Below are 20097 nucleotides of genomic sequence, written 5' to 3'. Positions count from 1 at the left end.
AGACTGTCTTTTCTCCATTGTATATCCTTGACTCCTCTGTCATAGATTAGTTGACCATAGGTGTGAGGGTTTATCTCTGGGCTTTCTATCTTGTTCCATTGATCTATGTTTCTGTTTTTGTGTCAGTACCATATTATATTGATTACTGTAGCTTTGTAGTGTAGTCTGAAGTGAGGGAGTCTGATTCCTCCAGCTCTGTTTTTTTTCCCTCAAGACTGTTTTGGCTATTCGGGGTCCTTTGTGTCTCCATACAAATTTTAAGATATTTTGATCTAGTTCTGTAAAAAATGCCATTGGTAATTTGATATGGATTGCATTGAATCTGTAGATCGCTTTGGGTAGTATAGTCATTTTCACAATATTGAGTCTTCCAATCCAAGAACATGGTATATCTCTCCATCTGTTGGTATCATCTTTAATTTCTTTCATCAGTGTCTTATAGTTTTCTGCATACAGGTCTTTTGTCTCCCTAGGTAGGTTTATTCCTAGGTATTTTATTCTTTTTGTTGCAATGGTAAATGGGAGTGTTTCCTTAATTTCTCTTTCGATTTTACATCATTAGTGTATAGGAATGCAGGAGATTTCTGTGCATTAATTTTGTATCCTGCAACTTTACCAAATTCATTGATTGGCTCTAGTAGTTTTCTGGTGGCATCTTTAGGATCCTCTATGTATAGTATCATGTCATCTGCAAACAGTGACAGTTTTACTTCTTCTTTTCCAATTTGCATTCCTTTTATTTCTTTTTCTTCTCTGATTGCTGTGGCTAGGACTTCCAAAACTATGTTGAATAATAGTGGTGAGAATGGACATCCTTGTCTCATTCCTATCTTATAGGAAATGCTTTCACTTTTTCACCATTGAGAATGGTGTTTGCTGTGGGTTTGTCGTATATGGCCTTTATTATGTTGAGGTAGATCCCCTCTGTGCCCACTTTCTGGAGAGTTTTTATCATAAATGGGTGTTGAATTTTGTCAAAAGCCTTTTCTGCATCTATTGAGATGATCATATGATTTTTACTCTTCATTTTGTTAATATGGTGTATCACACTAACTGAATTGCATATATTGAAGAATCCTTGCATCCCTGGGATAAATTCCACTTGATCATGGTGTATGATGCTTTCAGTGTGTTGTTGGATTCTGTTTGCTAGTATTTTGTTGAGGATTTTTGCATCTATATTCATCAGTGATATTGGTCTGTAATTTTCTTTTTTTGTGGTATCTTTGTCAGGCTTTGGTATAAGGGTGATGGTGGCTTCACAGAATGAGTTTGGGAGTGTTCCTTCCTCTGCAATTTTTTGGAAGAATATGAGAAGGATGGGTGTTAGCTCTTCTCTAAATGTTTGATAGAATTCACCTGTGAAGCCATCTGGTCCTGGACTATTGTTTGTTGGAAGATTTTTAATCACAGTTTCAACTTCATTACTTGTGACTGGTCTGTTCATATTTTCTATTTCTTCCTGGTTCAGTCTTGGAAGTTTATACCTTTCTAGGAATTTGTCCATTTCTTCCAGGTTGTCCATTTTACTGGCATAGAGTTGCTTGTAGTAGTCTCTTAGGATGCTTTGTATTTCTGCGGTGTCTTTTGTAACTTCTTTTTCATTTCTAATTTTATTGATTTGAGTCCTCTCCCTCTTTTTCTTGATCAGCCTGGCTAATGGTTCATCAATTTTGTTTATCTTCTCAAAGAACCAGCTTTCAGCTTTATTGATCTTTGCTACTGTTTTCTTTGTTTCTATTTCATTTATTTCTGCTCTGATCTTTATGATTTCTTTCCTTCTGCTAACTTTCGGTTTTGTTTGTTCTTCTTCCTCAACTTCCTTTAGGTGTAAGCTTAGATAGTTTATTTGAGATTTTTCTTGTTTCTTGAGGTAGGCTTGTATAGCTATAAACTTCTTTCTTACAACTGCTTTTGCTGCATCCCATAGGTTTTGGATCGTCGTGTTTCCATTGTCATTTGTCTCTATGTTTTTTTTGACTTCCTCTTTGATTTCTTCAGTGACCTCTTGGTTATTTAGTAACGTATTGTTTAGCCTCCATGTGTTTGTGTTTTTTAGTTTTTTTTCCCTGTAATTCATTTCTAATCTCATAGTGTTGTGCTTAGAAAAGATGCTTGCTATGATTTCAATTTTCTTAAATTTTATGAGGCTTGATTTGTGACCCAAGATGTGATCTATCCTGGAGAATGTTCTGTGCGCACTTGAGAAGAAAGTGTAATCTGCTATTTTTGGATGGAATGTCCTATAAATATCAGTTAAATCTATCTGGTGTGTTGTGTCCTTTAAAGCGTCTGTTTCCTTATTTATTTTCATTTTGGATGATCTGTCCATTGGTGTAAGTGAGGTGTTAAAGTTCCCTACTATTATTATGTTACTGTCGATTTCCTTTTTTATAGCTGTTAGCAGTTGCCTTATGTACTGAGGTGCTCCTATGCTGGGTGCATATATATTTATAAATATTATATCTTCTTCTTGGATTGATCCCTTGATCATTATGTATTGTCCTTCCTTGTCTCTTGTAACATTCTTTATTTTAAAGTATATTTTATCTGATGAGTATTGCTACTCCAGCTTTCTTTTGATTTCCATTTGCACGGAATATCTTTTTCCATCCCCTCACTTTCAGTCTGTATGTGTCCCTAGGTCTGAAGTGGGTCTCTCGTAGACAGCATATAGATGGGTCTTGTTTTTGTATCCATTCAGCAAGCCTGTGTCTTTTGGTTGAACCATTTAATCCATTCACATTTAAGGTCATTATCGATATTCCTATGACCATTTTCTTAATTGTTTTGGGTTTGTTTTTGTAGGTCCTTTTCTTCTCTTGTGTTTCCCACTTGGAGAAGTTCCTTTAGCATTTGTTGTAGAGCTGGTTTGGTGGTGGTGAATTCTCTTAGCTTTTGCTTGTCTGTAAAGCTTTTGATTTCTCCATCGAATCTGAATGAGATCCTTGCTGGGTAGAGTAATCTTGGTTGTAGGTTCTTCCCTTTCATCATTAAGTATATCATGCCACTCCCTTCTGGCTTGTAGAGTTTCTCCCGAGAAATCAGCTGTTAACCTTATGGGAGTTCCCTTGTACATTATTTGTCATTTTTCCCCTGCTGCTTTCAATAATTTTTCTTTGTCTTTAATTTTTGCCAGTTTCATTACTATGTGTCTTGGTGTGTTTCTCCTTGGGTTTATCCTGTATGGGACTCTCTGCTCTTCCTGGACTTGGGTGGCTATTTCCTTTCCCATATTAGGCAAGTTTTCAGCTATAATCTCTTCATATATTTTCTCTTGTCCTTTCTCTCTCTCTTCTCCTTCTGGAACCCGTATAATGCAAATGTTGTTGCGTATAATGTTGTCCCAGAAGTCTCTGAGGCTGTCTTCATTTCTTTTCATTCTTTTTTCTTTAGTCTGTTCTGCAGCAGTGAATTCCACCATTCTGTCTTCCAGGTCACTTATCCGTTCTTCTGCCTCAGTTATTCTGCTATTGATTCCTTCTAATGTAGTTTTCATTTCAGTTATTGTATTGTTCGTCTCTGTTTGTTTGTTCTTTAATTTTTCTAGGTCTTTGATAAACACTTCTTCCACCTTCTCCATCTTTGCCTCCATTCTTTTTCTGAGGTCCTGGATCGTCTTCACTATCATTATTCTGAATTCTTTTTCTGGAAGGTTGCCTATCTCCACTTCATTTAGTTGTTTTTCTGGGGTTTTATCTTGTTCCTTCATCTGGTACATAGCTCTCTGCCTTTTCATCTTGTCTGCCTTTCTGTGAATGTGGTTTTTGTTCCACAGGCTGCAGGATTGTAGTTTTTCTTGCTTCTGCCATGTGTCCTCTGGTGGATGAGGCTATCTAAGAGGCTTATGCAAGTTTCCTGATGGGAGGGACTGGTGGTGGGTAGAGCTGACTGTTGCTCTGGTTGGCAGAGCTCAGTAAAACTTTAATCCACTTGACTGCTGATTCGTGGGGCTGGGTTCCCTCCCCGTTGGTTGTTTGGCTTGGGGGAACCCAACACTGGAGCCTACCTAGGCTCTTTGGTGGGGCTAATGGCAGACTCTGGGAGGGCTCACACCCAGAACTTCTGCTGCCAGTGTCCTTGTTCCCACGGTGAGCCACAGCCACCCCCCGCCTCTGCTGGAGACCCTCCAACACTAGCAGGTTGGTCTGGTTCAGTCTCTTATGGGGTCACTGCTCCTTCCCCTGGGTCCCGATGCGCACACTACTTTGTGTGTGCCCTCCAAGAGTGGAGTCTCTGTTTCTCCCAGTACTGTTGAAATCCTGCAGTGAAATCCCACTAGGCTTCAAAGTCTGATTCTCTAGGAATTTCTCCTTCCGCTGCTGGACCCCGAGGTTGGGAAGCCTGACATGGGGCTCAGAACCTTCACTCCAGTGGGTGGACTTCTGTGGTATAAGTGTTCTCCAGCCTGTGAGTCAGCCACCCAGCAGTTATGGGATTTGATTTTACTATGATTGTGCCCCTTGTACCGCCTCATTGTGGCTTCTCTTTTGTCTTTGGATGTAGGGTATCTTTTTTTGTGAGTTCCAGTGTCTTCCTGTCAATGACTGTCCATCAGCTAGTTGTGATTCTGTTGTTCTCGCAAGAGGGAGTGAGAGCATGTCCTTCTACTCTGCCATCTTGGTTCAGGGCCCATCTTTCTTTCAGTTCTACTGGAGAACTACTTAACTCCCTGTCTTTTCATGAGTAGTTTTGTTAGGGAACCACTGACTGAAACTGCCCACCCTGGATAGGCACGATAACCACCTGTATAATTTATTGTACAACAGGAGATCCTGGTAAGCAACGTGGAAGTAACAAAGTACCACCAACTGGAAGAATCTGAGATAGGTCAAAAGGAGAGAGGAGATGCCAGTCCATATGTCCTACCAACCTTCCAGAATCCTTCTTGCTGGAATCCATCTTGGCTGAGAGATGTGCACGCCACCAGGAAGAACCATGAGTCAGAATGATTGGCTAGAGACAACCCGGAAACTAACCACATCACCATAAAACCTGAGACTGTGAGCCACATGGCGGAGTACTTCTCCTGGGTTCCCTCTGCTGCTCTCCACCCAGGTGCCTCTTCCCACTAAAGTCTCTTGCTTTGTCACCACATGTGTCTCCTTGGAGAATACATTTCTGAGTGTTAGATAAGAGCCCAGTCTCAGCCCTGGAAGGGGTGCCCCTTCCTGCAACAGTTTCCCTCCTTTGTTATGTATAGCTAAAAAATCAGCAGACTGGGGGAACTCTCCAGTCACTGTGTCAATCAAAATTCCCTTCTTAAATTTCCAAATGCCTCTGTAGAGATGGACATTTGTCTCCAACTGAATACGTCTTCTTAAATAAAAAGGACTGTAACCTACAGAGGCCAGCAAATGGTACTGAGGTTTCTGGCCTAGGAGAGCTTTGAAAGTATTTAAAATCTTTGACATGCTAGTCCCATTAATTCATCCTATTAGTCCAAAAAATGAAAGTCCTCTTGATGAGTGAAATCACTTGGTTTCTCTAAAATTTCCATTAAAAATAAGCTGGCCCAAGAGAATGAAAAAGAGAAATTTTTATTATTTATTTGATGGGAAAGGGGAAGATATTTTAATGGGGGAAAAAGGAATGAGTGAAGAGACTGTAAACATTTATCTAGCATAGCATCTGGCACATCCAGAAGTCAACGTCTTTTGAGTAGAGTACAGAAGTCCCTGTACTCATGGTAATGGACAATCAATGAGGGGCAATGCATGGCTATCCAGGTATTTATGGTTATTTATTTATTTATTTTATCAAGATCGCTGTGAGTTGTAGAGATATGACCTTTTTACTATATAAACATCTGGCAAATCAAAGACAAATCAAATCGAGTTACGCTTTGTAAACTAACCAGTTTAAAGATAATCATTGCTTGAAAGAATCCCTCAATTACATTTTGATGTTTGTAGATATGCAATCAAATTGTAAATTATGAAGAGAAAAGAAAGCCTTACCAAATAATTGATGACATAAAATCGGTCATATTCTCTGTTCTTAGGATTGATCCTACGATGCTGTTTTTTCCTCATGTGATCTTTAAGTGTATTTTTGTCCCTGAAGGTCTTCTCACAGTACAAGCACTGCAAGCTACAAGAAAGACACAAATGCTGAGATTAAATAAGTCTCTCAAATAGTTGTTGCAATAGCCCTTTATTATTATTATTATTGGGTCTTATATTCATTCATTTTAGGACTCACAGAATCTTCAAATGGGGTAAGATATCCTTCTGGAATCCCTCTCATTTTATTCATTTGGCTTTAGAGGATGCATGCTGTGGTTTATTTTGTAGTTGGCTAACTTGGCCAACTTGGCTATTTAGTTAAAACTGTGATATAGATAGCAATTATCCAAAAATGATTTTGGTGCTTTACTAATCGAATTACCTATTCTAAAAATGAAAATGTAGGTATGTTCTTCAAATAAATATATGATAACTAGCATTGGTTGCCTCCATTGAGTATAACAATTAGTCCGTGGTTTGGTATATCCTGTGACCTAATTTGCAGGTCTGATTCCTAGTGCCAGCTGTGGGACTTGGTCAAGTTACTTGACCCCTCTGTTACTACTCATTTTCTGCTCTCTAACCTGATGATAAAACCTACATTTTAGAGAATCTTTACGATAATGTATACATATATATGCACATAAATTCATAATCATGAGAATAATTCACACAAAATATAAATATATGTATACATGTTTATTGATATATATATAAGTAAAATACCTAGCACATTCATAGCATACAGTAAGTGCTATTTTTACTATCTTATCATTCACATGTATCTTCTGCTAGAATATTTCCACTGACTGGGAATTCATTACCTAATGAGGCAGTAATGACCAGTTTTGAACAGATTACTGACAGAATGTCTTTCTCATACTAAGCCTGACAATTGATACTGCCTGGATTACCCAACAGTCATTAGAGTTCTACTTTCTGGAGTAACACAGAATAAGTATACATGAAAACGTATTCAAAAACCAAAACTCTGATGTTTGGTTTGTTTGGCTTCACTGTTTGTTGGGCACATGAACTTGGGTTCAACAACAAAATGACTGAAATCAGTTGTTGTTTCTATTCTGAATTCTTTTTCATCTTTACTAAACACCCTTTCAATTATTTCTTATGCCACAGAAGTAACTATATTCTTTTATAGTAAACAATTTATAGGCAATAAGTTGATAAGGGATATCATTACTGCTAATCTTGCTAGAAAGCACACCTGGTATTATTTTATAAATGAAGGGTCATTCAATAAAAGAGTGAAGAGACTTGTTTTGATGTACTGTTGACACCAGAATTTGAATTCAGAACTTTTTATAATGGGTATTTCTTTCTCAATGTTATTGCTCCAAATATTGTGGTCTGAGATACCACATTCATTAGTATTATATTAAATGAATAAAGCTAGGTTTTGAGAGTAAAATCTTGGGCCCTTTCCTAGAAAGAAAAGAGGATAGATTTTTGAAAGCCATTTTGGTGATGTAGAGAATTTCCTTCCCTATTTCTACAAGCTAAACTCTAGATACTCACGGTTGTCAGAATATGACCTTGAGAAAAGTGGAGTGTTATGATATATAAATGTGAATAAATACTAAAAGGTAAAAGAATGCAATCAGTATGTTATGTTTCACATAAAACTGAATAACAACTAGCAATGTGACAATATATTTACTTTACTAAATGTGTAGAAAAATTATAGAGAAAAGTAAAGAAATTATGAATCTGAAATGAAGAATAGTGGTTTCTGGGGGAGATACTAATGAGGAAGGGCACACAGGGAGATTCAAAGGAAATAATAACATTCTCTTTCTTAGGCTGGTTAAGTATATTTTTCATACCCTATATAATAACATACCTTATAATGGCATATACATTGTTTGGTATATATGACATTTATATTTTAAAACTACTAAAAGGCAATATGATCTACAAAAAATAAGGATCGTCATACAAAATGTGAACTCCTCCAACACGAGAAATGAGAAAATTCCATTTCTTGAGTTACTTCTGACTATTAAATTAATTTTAAAAAATTCACAACAGAATCCAAGATTGAGACAGCTTCAGGTCATGTTTCATAAAAAAGTACTTACTTGTCAAGCTTTTTCTGTAATGTACACAGAAATTCATTGCAGTTTACAATGTTGTCTGGCAACCCAATGTTGAAAGTGTGTTCTCTGGCCATGTGGTTCAAAAGAACAGATCTAGGAAGAAATTTGAGCAGTGTGCATTATTTATAACTTATCTAGGAACAAATCAGGTCATGAGTAGTGTTTGTATAATGATAACAACACTAATTAGAAGTACAAGCAAAGGTTAAACACTGAAACACACATTTGGGCTATGAAAGAGTGACATGTTATAAAGTAAGTATGCATATAAATACTATCATATGAAAAGAAAGTCAACAGAGACTGTTGCTGAGGAAGCCCAAATGTTGGACTTGTCAGACAAAGACTTTAAATCAGACAATAAGAATATGTGTAAAGAATTAAGGAAAACCATGTCTAAAGAATCAAAAAAGGTATGAGAATAATATCTTATAAAAAAGAGGATACTAATAAAAAGACAGAAATTAAAAAAAAAACATAGGGCCTCCCTGGTGGCGCAGTGGTTGAGAGTCCGCCTGCCGATGCAGGGGACACGGGTTCGTGCCCCGATCTGGGAGGATCCCATATGCCGCGGAGCGTCTGGGCCCGTGAGCCATGGCCGCTGGGCCTGCGCGTCCGGAGCCTGTGCTCCGCAACGGGAGAGGCCACAACAGTGAGAGGCCCGCATACCGCAAAAAGAAAAAAAAAAAAAAAAACATACAAATCTGGAGATGAAATGTACAGTAACTGAAATGAAAAATTCACTAGAAGGTCTCAAAAGAAAAACTGAACTGGCAGAACAAAGAATCAATGAACTTGAAGATCAATTTAGATTTTCTAGTCTGTGGAATAGAAGAAAAAAGAATGAAGAAAAATAAACTGAGCCTCAGACACCATCCCATCTACCAACATCTGTATAATAGGATTCCCAAAAGGCAAAGAAAGATAGGGGAAGAAAGAATATTTGAAGAAATAATGGCCAAAAACTTCCCAAATTTGATGGAAAGCATTAATCCAAACAGAAGAAGCCCAATAAACTTCAAGTATAATAAATCAGAGAGACCCATACCAAGAAAAAGTATGAAGATGAAATCAAGACAGGTCCCAGATAATAAAACCTGAGAAAATTCACTGCTAACAGATCTGCCCAACAAGAAACTAAAAGAAGTCCTTTGGGCTAAAATGAAAGGATGCTAGATAGTAACTCAAATATACATAAAGAAGTAAAAAGCTCCAGTAAAATTACAGTCAAATATAAAAGGCAATATTAAATGAATTATTGTTTACAAATCTTTTCTTCCCATATCTGATGTAAAAATAACTGCAAGAAGTAACGATTTTAAAGACATGTTAATGAGCTTATAATGTATAAAGATGTAGTCTGTATGACAACAATAGCACAAAGGAGTGGGGAAGGAGCTAGTTATGTTGGAGCAAAGTTTTTGTATACTGTTGAAATTACGTTGGTATTAATCTGAACTCAATTGTTTTACGTTAAAACGTTAGGGGCTTCCCTGGTGGCACAGTGGTTGGGAGTCCGCCTGCCAATGCAGGGGACATGGGTTTGGGCCCTGGTCTGGGAGAATCCCACATGCTGTGGAGCAGCTAGGCCCATGCGCCACAACTGCTGAGCCTGCGCTCTAGAGCTTGCGAGCCACAACTACTGAGCCCTTGTGCCACAGCTACTGAGGCTGCATGCCTAGAGCCTGTGCTCCGCAACCAGAGAGGCCACTGCAATAAGAGGCCTGCGCACCACAATGAAGACTAGCCCCCGCTCACTGCAACTAGAGAAAGCCCATGCACAGCAACGAAGGCCCAGTGCAGCCAAAAATAAATAAATTTATAAAAAAATAAAAAATAAATAAAATGTTAATTGTAATCTCTAGTGAATTGTAGTGGATAGTGAATGGGCCACTAAGAAAATAACTCAAAAAATATAGTAAAAGAAACAAGGGAATAAAAATGGTACACTAGAAAATACCTATTTAACAAAAAAGAAGGCAGTAATGGAGGGGAGAAATAAAAAAAAAAACTTAAAAACATAAAACAAACAGCAAAATGGTCTAAGTAAATCCCATCTCATCAGTAATTACATTAAACATAAATTAGACACTCCAACCAAAAAGCAGAAATTAGCAGAATGGATTAAAAAACATGATCCAACTATATGCTGTTTATAGGAAACACATTTTAGTTTTATTTTTATTTATTTATTTATTTATTTTTGCGGTACGCGGGCCTCTCACTGTTGTGGCCTCTCCCGCTGCGGAGCACAGGCTCCAGATGCGCAGGCTCAGCGGCCATGGCTCACGGGCCCAGCCGCTTCGCGGCATGTGGGATCTTCCCAGACGAGGGCACGAACCCACGTTCCCTGCATCGGCAGGCGGACTCTCAACCACTGCGCCACCAGGGAGGCCCCAGGAGACACATTTTAGATTAAGGCTGAAAGAAATAGCTTCATACATTCCAGAGTCAAAAGTGTATAGGAGGGGGGAAATAGATGTAGGATAGCAAGAAAGTACTTATTCTTCTATCCTTATCATTAACCCATGTCCTTTGTCTTTCTATTCTTTTTTTTTTTTTTTTTGTGGTACGCGGGCCTCTCACTGCTGTGGCCTCTCCCGTTGCGGAGCACCGGACGTGCAGGCTCAGCGGCCATGGCTCATGGGCCCAGGTGCTCCACGGCATGTGGGATCTTCCCGGACCAGGGCACAAACCCGTGTCCCCTGCATCGGCAGGCGGACTCTCAACCACTGCGCCACCAGGGAAGCCCCTGTCTTTCTATTCTTTTTATGTCCCTAGGCTGGGAGGACACAAATATAACCCCAAAATATTGCTAATAAAGTACATAGCTGGAATCAGGTTATATCTTTAATCTTTTATTATAAACTGACCTTTTCATAAACAAGAACTGCAGAAGGGGACATTTTATAAAAATGAGATGCTGCTTACCTTTGTCATTGGTTAATTTCTTAAAAATTTAATTTATTAGAGAACAATGACATAGTCAATCAAAACTACTGAGGAGTTCACTTAATTCCCATGTCACCCCAGTCAACAGAGAATAGAGATACAGGTAGAAAAGAACAGGAGGATTATATTAGGAATTACAGGAGCACCAATATTCAGTAAATTGAAATACCAATATTATCAGAATTTCATATCATATGGACAAATACTTCAAATCACATCAGTCCCTACATTTATCATAAAAATTTAAGCTTTATATAAATATAAAATATTTTTATAAAATAAAATTTATGTAAATATAAAAATATTTATAGCTTTTTAATACTAGAGATTCCTAATAATAATCACACGTCTCCTCACTAGGTTAATAATAGTTTTAACATAAAATCAGAAATAACATGCTAAAAAGAAGCAGCAATGCTTGGTAAACTTTTTGATAGTGAGGTGGTCCTCACTGCCATCCCCATAAAGCCCTTTGAAACTGACAGGGTTAGAAGCATAATTAGTGACCTTGGCACAGATTTTTCTCTATGCTAACTGATCTAGATGAGAATCAAATCTTCATCACTGGTGTTTTCAACATTGATGCTTCATTCAAACCGTTTTCTAAATTCAAACAAATAGCTATCCTCTCCTCTTCAATGTTTTTTCAGACAACGATGTCAGTTTGTGCTAGGCTTTTCTTTTTTTTTTTTAGAAACTAAAGACTGCTTTCTTTCAAGTGGGTAGAAGAATGATATTTTTCTGATTGTCCATTGTATGCTGTCACTGAAACCATTCCCATTTCCTAGAGGATGTACATTTGTAAATATTACTGTTGCATAAAAAGAAATTTGTCTGGTCTTTGTCCCTGGTTCCAGGCACTGAGCTTCAAAAATCCTTGGAATTTCTCTATGATAAGATTACCTTTCCTAATAAAGTGACTTGTGGTAGGCCTCTAGAAAGCTTCAGGATGGGGACTGGTTACCAGAAAGACTAACAATGTGATCAAAGGGTTGGGACTTAGAGCCACCCTGAACTCCAGAAAGGAGAGAGGGGCCAGAGATTAAGTTCAATAATTAAATCAATCATGCTTACATAATGAAGCATGTAAAAATTCTGGATACCAAAACTCAGTGAAGATTCTTGGTTGGTAAACACACTGATGTGCCAGGAGGATGATATATCCTGATTCTTTGAGGAGAAGGCATAGAAGCTCTGTGTTCAAGACCCATCCAGACCCTGCTCTATGTGTCTCTTCATTTAACTGTTCCTCATCTGTATCCTTTATAATAAACACTTTCCTGAGTTTTGTGAGCCATTCTAGTGAATTAATGAACCTATGCAAATTATTGGTGGGAAGCCATGAATTTGTAGCCAGTTGGTCAAAAGTACAGGTGTCCTGGGGAACCACTAGACTTGTGGCTGGTGTCTAAAGTGTGGGCAGGCTTGTTGGGGATGATGCCCTTAAACCTGTAGAGTCTGATGCTAACTCTGGGTGGTTAGCATTAGAACTGAATTACAGCACACCAGTTGGTTTTGGGCCAGTTGGGGTTGGTGACAGAATTACCAATTCCCCATTTTTTTCCCCCTTAGATCTTTATCATTTTTAATGTTCAAAAGTGAAACACCAAAAACTGCTAAAGGATTTTTTTTTTTTTGTCCACTTGGCTCACCATTTGGGATCTTAGATTCCCAGCCAGGGATCAAACCTGTGGCCCCTGCAGTAGAAGCACAGAGCCTTAACCACTGAACTGCCAGGGAAGTCCCAGCCAAAGATTTAGAGTTAACAGGTTAATACAGAAGGGCACGTCTGTTGTAGTTTGCTGCATGTGGTCTTGACTGTTGGACAATTTAAAAAGCCCTACAACATTAAACACAATTCTATTTCTGGCATTTAAAAAATTGATCCCCCTACTCTGCTTAGAGCAACTACATTCCATCTTTGATGTCTGGTGAATTAAAAAAAAAATTCCTGTGGATATATGAAAGGGTTCTGAGCCAATCCATAGAACTTAGTCTATATTGCCATTGTGGATGTTTTGGTAAGTCTTCAGATGAAAAACAGTAAAATTTAAAGACATACATAATTGCTACCTGTTTCCGAGGAATGCCTCATTGCAAAACATACAGCTGCCTTGAAAATTGTTATCATTTCGTTCTTGTTGCTGTTGTTCCAGAATTTCTTTCTGTAAAGTAGCAACACATATGATATTATCTTTAATAAATCCATAGTTAGCTAATGAAAAATGTCATAGTCTGGATGGGAGGAAATTGGGGTAGAAGCATAAAGGAAGTGTGTGAACACTGATGATATTTTGAATTTCTCCATTCCTATCCTTGTACCTAAACTCCAAGTCTATACTGTTAAATGCCAGACAACATACCATTAGGATAGCTATGTAGGAAACTTGAAGTCAATAGGGTCTCACCATCCTTCACTACTCTGTCCTTCCTCCTGTCTTTATTAATCATCTCCCAACCTCACTCTCTTCCAAAAGCAAAAATGTGCTCCGTTCTGTAATTCTCAGTTTAGTTTGTAATCAAGTTCTGATCAATTTTTCACTTGGACTGTCTTTCATATTACTTCTCTCCACCATTCCCAATGCCATCACCCTGAATCCAGTCTTTAATCAGTCATTATGAGATTACTATCAGTAAGTCTCTTAGAGGGTCTGCCTGATTTCAATCCTTTTTTTCTATCATATCCATCCTCTCTTTTGTTGCTAGAAAAACTTCTTAAAATTATTTTCATGTACAATTATCCTGTTACTCTCCAACTCAAATAATTTAAAATATACACTGGTAACACCCTATTCTAATCAGGGTGGTTCTTCTACACATTGTTTTTCCATGAGGTGATTTTATTTCTCTTTGCTTTTTCGCTCTTACAAACATTAACTGTTCTTTAAGGTCCAACTTGATTCCCATTTCTGCCATGTAGTCATTTCTGGACTACAATACAATAGTTAAGAGCTCAGACTCTGAAACATAAAACAGAACTAGATTTGAATCTGGCTCTCACCTGTACTCAGTATTTTATTTAATGTCTTTAATACTCAGTTTTCTCAATTTTAAGATGAAAATGAAAATATTACCTCATAGCATTGTTTATAGGATTAGATCAGAAATTTATGTAAAGAATTCAAATTGTGCATGTGTATGGTCAGGCCACTCAAGATGGCTGTTCTCTTGCTCTCTGTACATCCCCTGCCCAACCAGTGCCTGCTTCACCTATACCCTACGCACATGACTGACCTTCCTGTGTACTTGCCCCAGGCCCCAGCTAGTGATTGTTCTCATCAAAGGGGCGCTGAGGGGTGTGCCCCTCTACTGGTTTCCCTGGTAACTAATAAGCTCACCTGATGTCAATTCCCCAATAACTGGTAACTTGCTTTACCATCATCTCTTTTGCTTGCTTTTATCTTCTGAACGGATATGAAAACTCTTTGAAATTAAAAGAAAGTCTTTATGCTGTTCTTATTTTACAGTTGCATACGACTCTCCAGCTACTCTTATAACACGAAACTCAAAATACGAACTTCATAAAGTTTATTGCTGATTCTGTAAATATTTGTAGGACAGCATAAAAAATGAGCTTGTATCTAGAAGCTTAATAAATTCCATGTGGCATTTCTGGAAATGTATCACCAAACATTTATAAATATTAATCCACTGAAGAAAAAAATTAAGAAGCTGCCAGGATAAAAATCAATTCAATCAACTTCTGGTTTCAGCCATGATGAAATAATGGATATAACACTTCTCCTCCCCTTGTAAACTACTGTAAAACAAATTGCTTCATATATCTTATCTTTTTTCAGAAAATGTATAATAGGGACTTCGCTGGTGGCTCAGTGGTTAAGAATCCGCCTGTCAGTGCAGGGGACAAAGGTTCGAGCCCTGGTCCAGGAAGATCCCACATGCCGCGGAGCAGCTAAGCCTGTGCGCCACAACTACTGAGCCTGCACTCTAGAGCCTGCGAGTGACAACTACTGAGCCTACGTGCCACAACTACTGAAGCCTGTGTGCCTAGAGTCCGTGCTCCACAACAAGAGAAGCCACCACAGTGAGAAGCCCGCACACCACAACGAAGAGTAGACCCCGCTCACCACAACTAGAGAAAGCCCACGTGTAGCAATGGAGACCCAACATAGCCCCCCCACCACAAAAAAAAAGAAAATGGATAATAGCACATGGCTGTGATCGATGAGCAAAAAAAATAATACATTGCCAGTTTTCTGTTGGGTAGTGTTTTCCAAATTGCAACATAGGGAAGTTAAACCCAAATGAAGGTTATATATCTATCTACCTCACTTGGTGGAGAAGAAAAAAAAGACTGGCATTCAGGATACAAAAACAAGAGGAATTTGTGGGACGAGGTACTAGAAAGAAGAGAGCTGCAGAAGAGGAGCTCAAGAAACCTGGACTGGGATTCTTTTTACCTTGGTCCAAATACTGAGCTGTACATGTATAGGGCAGGACTCTGTGAGACTTTACAGAGGAGTTTACAGGGGCTGTGAAGCTTAATGGGGATTCTGGAAATTACAGCACTCAATATGTTGGAGCTCTGACATACAGAATGCAGAGACCTTGCTCAACACTTCAGGCACACAGCAAATATAAAAGAACACTGTTTACTTCATGAAGTTTAGGGCTTTATGCTGGCAGCAAGTGGATAGATAAAAGCAAAAAAAATAAAGGGAGTAAGGTTGATGTATCAGACAATTTTAATTATTGCTTTTTAAGTGAATTTTACATAAAAACTGAAAGTGACAGTAAAAGTCAAATTAAAGGAAAACCGAACTTTTACAAACATGTATAGTTTGACTAAAAAAGAGAAAACACATTTCAGAGCCCTATATCTACAACTTTGGTAGCCGCAAAACCAAAAACCCAATAGATAAAGCTCTTGATAAAGATCACTATAAACATCCCACAGTAAGGCTGAGCAATACTTTCTCTGCCTGCTCCCGTTTTCAGCCTACAAGACCTGTTAATGCTTATTAAAAATCATCATCTCATATTTCTCAGGCTGGTGATGATATAACCCAAAGTTGGCTAAAGAAAAATCTTATTCAACTTAATATTTCCTTGGTTTTGACTCAGCACAAATATAACAGATTTGTGAGTCTAAACCAGAGTGATACTAAGCCATCTACAGTTTTCTTTGGCCAAATTTAAGTTTTATCAGTTGACCCTGAATTGCACAACCTGAGTGCAGACACCTGAAGTTGTGTATAAATTGATTCTTCTTAGGAGAGCCTAATTTACATTTTGGTGAATTAGAAGGAGCATGGAGTAGACAGGGCACTAAAGCAAGAAGCCACTTTTTTAAAAAAAATTAATTAATTTATTTTTGGCTGCGTGCGGGCTTTCTCTAGTTGCAGCGAGCGGGGGGCTACTCTTCGTTGTGGTGCATGGGCTCCTCATTGCAGTGGCTTCTCTTGTTACGGAGCATGGGCTCTAGGTGTGAAGGCTTCAGTAGTTGTGGCACGTGGGCTCATAGAGCGCAGGTTCAGTAGTTGTGGCTCATGGGCTTAGTTGCTCCGTGGCATGTGGGATCTTCCCGGACCAGGGCTCGAACCTGTGCAGGCGGATTTCTAAGCACTGCGCCACCAGGGAAGTCCCCAAGAAGCCACTTTTTAATGGCAAGCAACTAAAACCACACTGTTCTTTTGTCCGCATTCTGGAGCTTGCCTCACATGGTGATGAGGTAGCACTGTGAATTCTCTGCTAGTTTATCTGCACTACCTACAACCACAGTAAGAGAGACAAGGGCTCTAGAGTACCTGTGTCGTCCCTAATCTGGCAGGTTCCATACAACTCCTTTCATTTTTATCTAAGTTCATTCTTTCAAGATCTGCCTTTTGTTCACTGCACAAACTCTTTTTAAACTCTTTCCCAGACCTTCCACCAAGGGGAGCTACTTAAACCATTTGTTGTTTCATCTCTGCTTTCTGTTTATTTCATGTGCATAAGACTTTTCTCATTTTAATAACATCAATGTAAGAAAGAATTCTATAATTGGGAAAAATGGACATGGCCACCAGGTAGTTCAGCTTTGGTTGGATTCTCTGCTGCAACTGTTCAGCTCCAACTTGTATTCTTGCCATATTTGACTCTTGTGGTTGCAATAACATGAATACACTACCTATTCCTTCTTGGCTATTTTCCTGTCTCCCCATTAACATTCTATTTCTACTAACCACATCTAACCTCTCCAGTAAGATTTCCTTCTGACCAATGCTGCTCAGTACTGGCATTTTAGAATTTGAGAACTGAAAGGGACCTCATGAAACTATGGACTAACTGCCTATAAAGAGATATTAGGGTGACCTGTTTAAAGCTACAAAGCTACTTGGTGCCATGTCTGGATAGCACATTTGCTTTTTTTTTTTCTCAGAACGTACCCACTGTAGCATATCTAGACACATAGCATATAACAATAACCTTTCTATTTAGTGAACAAACAAGTTCAGAATCCAGGGGATAGATATCTGGAAAGGTAGGGCAACATAAAAATCTTTCTTACAAAATATCCACACAAAAAATTCATTTAGATCAGTCTTAGATGGATTACTTCTCAGCATTTGAGGCTTTAGAACACGGTAAAATAACAGGAGAGATAATATATACAAATGTGATCATGCCTTATTTCTGACAATTATAAAAAGAGGTATACTGGCTAAGTAGATTTTCTTGATCGTAGAAATTTCAATTTGGTATTTAAAGGGTTAATAGTTTTACACAAAATGGTTTCCAAGACACCTCTCATGTTTTCCCTACTTTCAAAACTTGAGATATGATTTAACCTTTTCTGTATGATGTAGGGTCCTTGCTATGAACAATTACTACTATATTGTACTGTAACGTATCAATTTACTTTCAGGATCTCTTTGTCCCTACAAATGACTCTAAACTGTTGTGCTCTTCTGGTTGTCCTTCCTTCTCACTCTTTTATGGTCATCACTGTCAGTGAGTCTACTTCTGTATCCACCAATTGGCTCTGCCATCTACACCTCCTTTTCATTTGCTATCCTCTGCATAGACCTCCTGTTTTTCTCCTTAAGCTAGAACAAGATTATAGGAATTCCTAAAATCCAGCTAAAGAAAAATAGATAATCAAATTCTATGGATAAAATTAAGTCAAATTTGTTTGGTATCTGAGAAAGAGTAGCTCCCAGTATTTGGATGAGCTTTGTGGAAGTTATTTTTACCTCATAGGGATGCTTTTTCTCTGATTTCTGTCTTCTGTGCTACTTGGATCGACTGAGGTTACCAGATACCAGATGGATAGATTTATAGGAAAGACTTTCCCTGTACACACACATTTAAAAAGTAAGTTTATCCGAAGCATGTCCAGAGAGATGGAAGTCAAAATCTGATTGTAAATGGACCTTAAAAAAAAAACCTAGTATATAAATATGTAATGACTATATCTGAAAATGAAACAATTAGAACTGGTACTTAAAGTAACATGAAATAGCTCCCTGTTTTCTACTGAATAAAATCCACAATCTTTAGAATGGCATTCACATTGCTTTGTACCTGATTCTACTCTAGGTTTTTAAAAGTCTTCTCTTGCATTGCTTCCCATATAAACTCTATTACAGGGAAAAACAAGAACATCTGCTATAATCTGTGTATTACTCTTCTCAATAGCAGTTCTCAATTACTTATTGTGATTCCTCAGGCCACTCAATGGTCTGGAGTAACTGTTCTCTCTTTTTTTCATCCATCTTTGCCAACTGGAGTTCTCTTCCCTAATCCTTCAGAGCTCAGTTCAAACACTACATCTCTGTGGTGAGTGGGAACAACAACTGATGGGGACTCAGGAGATGTGTATTCTTGTCCTGGTTTTGTGACTAACTAGCTCTAAATGTGGCCTTGAGCATGCCACTTCTCTAGGACTTAGGTTCTGGTGATCTCTAAATTGCTTCTGAAACACCCTACAAATCATAAAGTGGACTGACCCTGACCACTTCTGTGCTACAAGTATCTTCTTTTGCCACCACAGTATGTAGTGTTCCATAGACATCTATATTGCTTGGTCTTCAAAGAAAACTATGTCCCAACCATCTCTTCTAAGAGAACATGAGCTTCTTTATGTCACATGTATACAATTTATTGCTGTAGAGTCTTAATAATACATGATAACTAAATTTACACCCCCAGTGCAACAACAAACACACTACAAATCTGAATGCTCTCCTGAAAATCAAAATGAAATTCTCAAAGGAGAGGAGTTTATAAAAAAATTGATTATCTCTTATTCATATAGGACTGGCACTTCATATAGACTATAAAATGGAGAGGTTTCTACAGCAATAGTAAGTTGATATTTATTTAAACAAAGATAATAGCCTACTGTATATGTAAACTATCCTAAAAAATGGAATTTATTATTGGTTATTAATTTAAAAGTTCTAAAGTAGCTGTTTTTTTTAAAAACTCACAACTGATAATTTTTAGAAATATAAAGAGTTACATAGAGAATTTTATATTGCTATGGGATAGGAATTTGGAGAACAAGTTTTTACTTTTTTTTCACTTAATCGCTTTCATTTTAATACAGTATATATACTTTTAATAAGTATATATCTTAAAAGCATAACTATCAATTCATGTTTCTCACTAAAATGACTTTTTGAGAGAAACAGGAGATGCAAGTCAAGATAAGAAAATGAACTAGAATGATAATTATTAAATCCAACAATTAAGGAAACTAAGTATATTGAAGTAGAACATTGTTTTTGTTTTATTCTTTAAACATATTAAGAAATAAAATAATGGCAACATACTCTCCCTCTTATCTAATAAAGCCTACTCTATGAAATGTCTGTCTGTACATTATAAAACAAATAGGAAATTATTCTTATTTCTTAATATAGGAACATAAAATATATAGATATACTTTTAATCAAATTTTACTTATACATAAAATAAATCATGTGAAGATGAAAAAGAAATTATTTTAATTCTGCAACTATTATATCCTATAATAGCTTTCATCATCCTGTTGTAATCAATTCAGTAAATTA

The 20097-nt window shown here is 37.7% G+C and overlaps 1 protein-coding gene across 3 annotated transcripts in view; it reads right to left on the bottom strand.

The window, feature by feature from the left end:
* Positions 1-20097, bottom strand: part of ZNF277 (zinc finger protein 277) — a 117306-nt gene that overhangs the window by 13478 nt on the left and 83731 nt on the right. For all 3 annotated transcript variants that reach the window (XM_060108679.1, XM_060108680.1, XM_060108682.1), the window contains 3 exons: positions 13151-13242; positions 8108-8218; positions 5961-6093 (listed from right to left, as the gene is read on the bottom strand). In XM_060108679.1, coding sequence (XP_059964662.1) covers positions 5961-6093; positions 8108-8218; positions 13151-13242 — 336 coding nt within the window. The remainder of the gene's footprint in view (positions 1-5960; positions 6094-8107; positions 8219-13150; positions 13243-20097) is intronic.

The sequence above is a fragment of the Mesoplodon densirostris genome, chromosome 9 (assembly GCF_025265405.1).
Source record: "Mesoplodon densirostris isolate mMesDen1 chromosome 9, mMesDen1 primary haplotype, whole genome shotgun sequence".
NCBI lineage: Eukaryota > Metazoa > Chordata > Mammalia > Artiodactyla > Ziphiidae > Mesoplodon > Mesoplodon densirostris.
The sequence above is the reverse complement of the archived record's forward strand: the minus strand, read 5'-3'. Positions and strand labels throughout refer to the sequence as shown.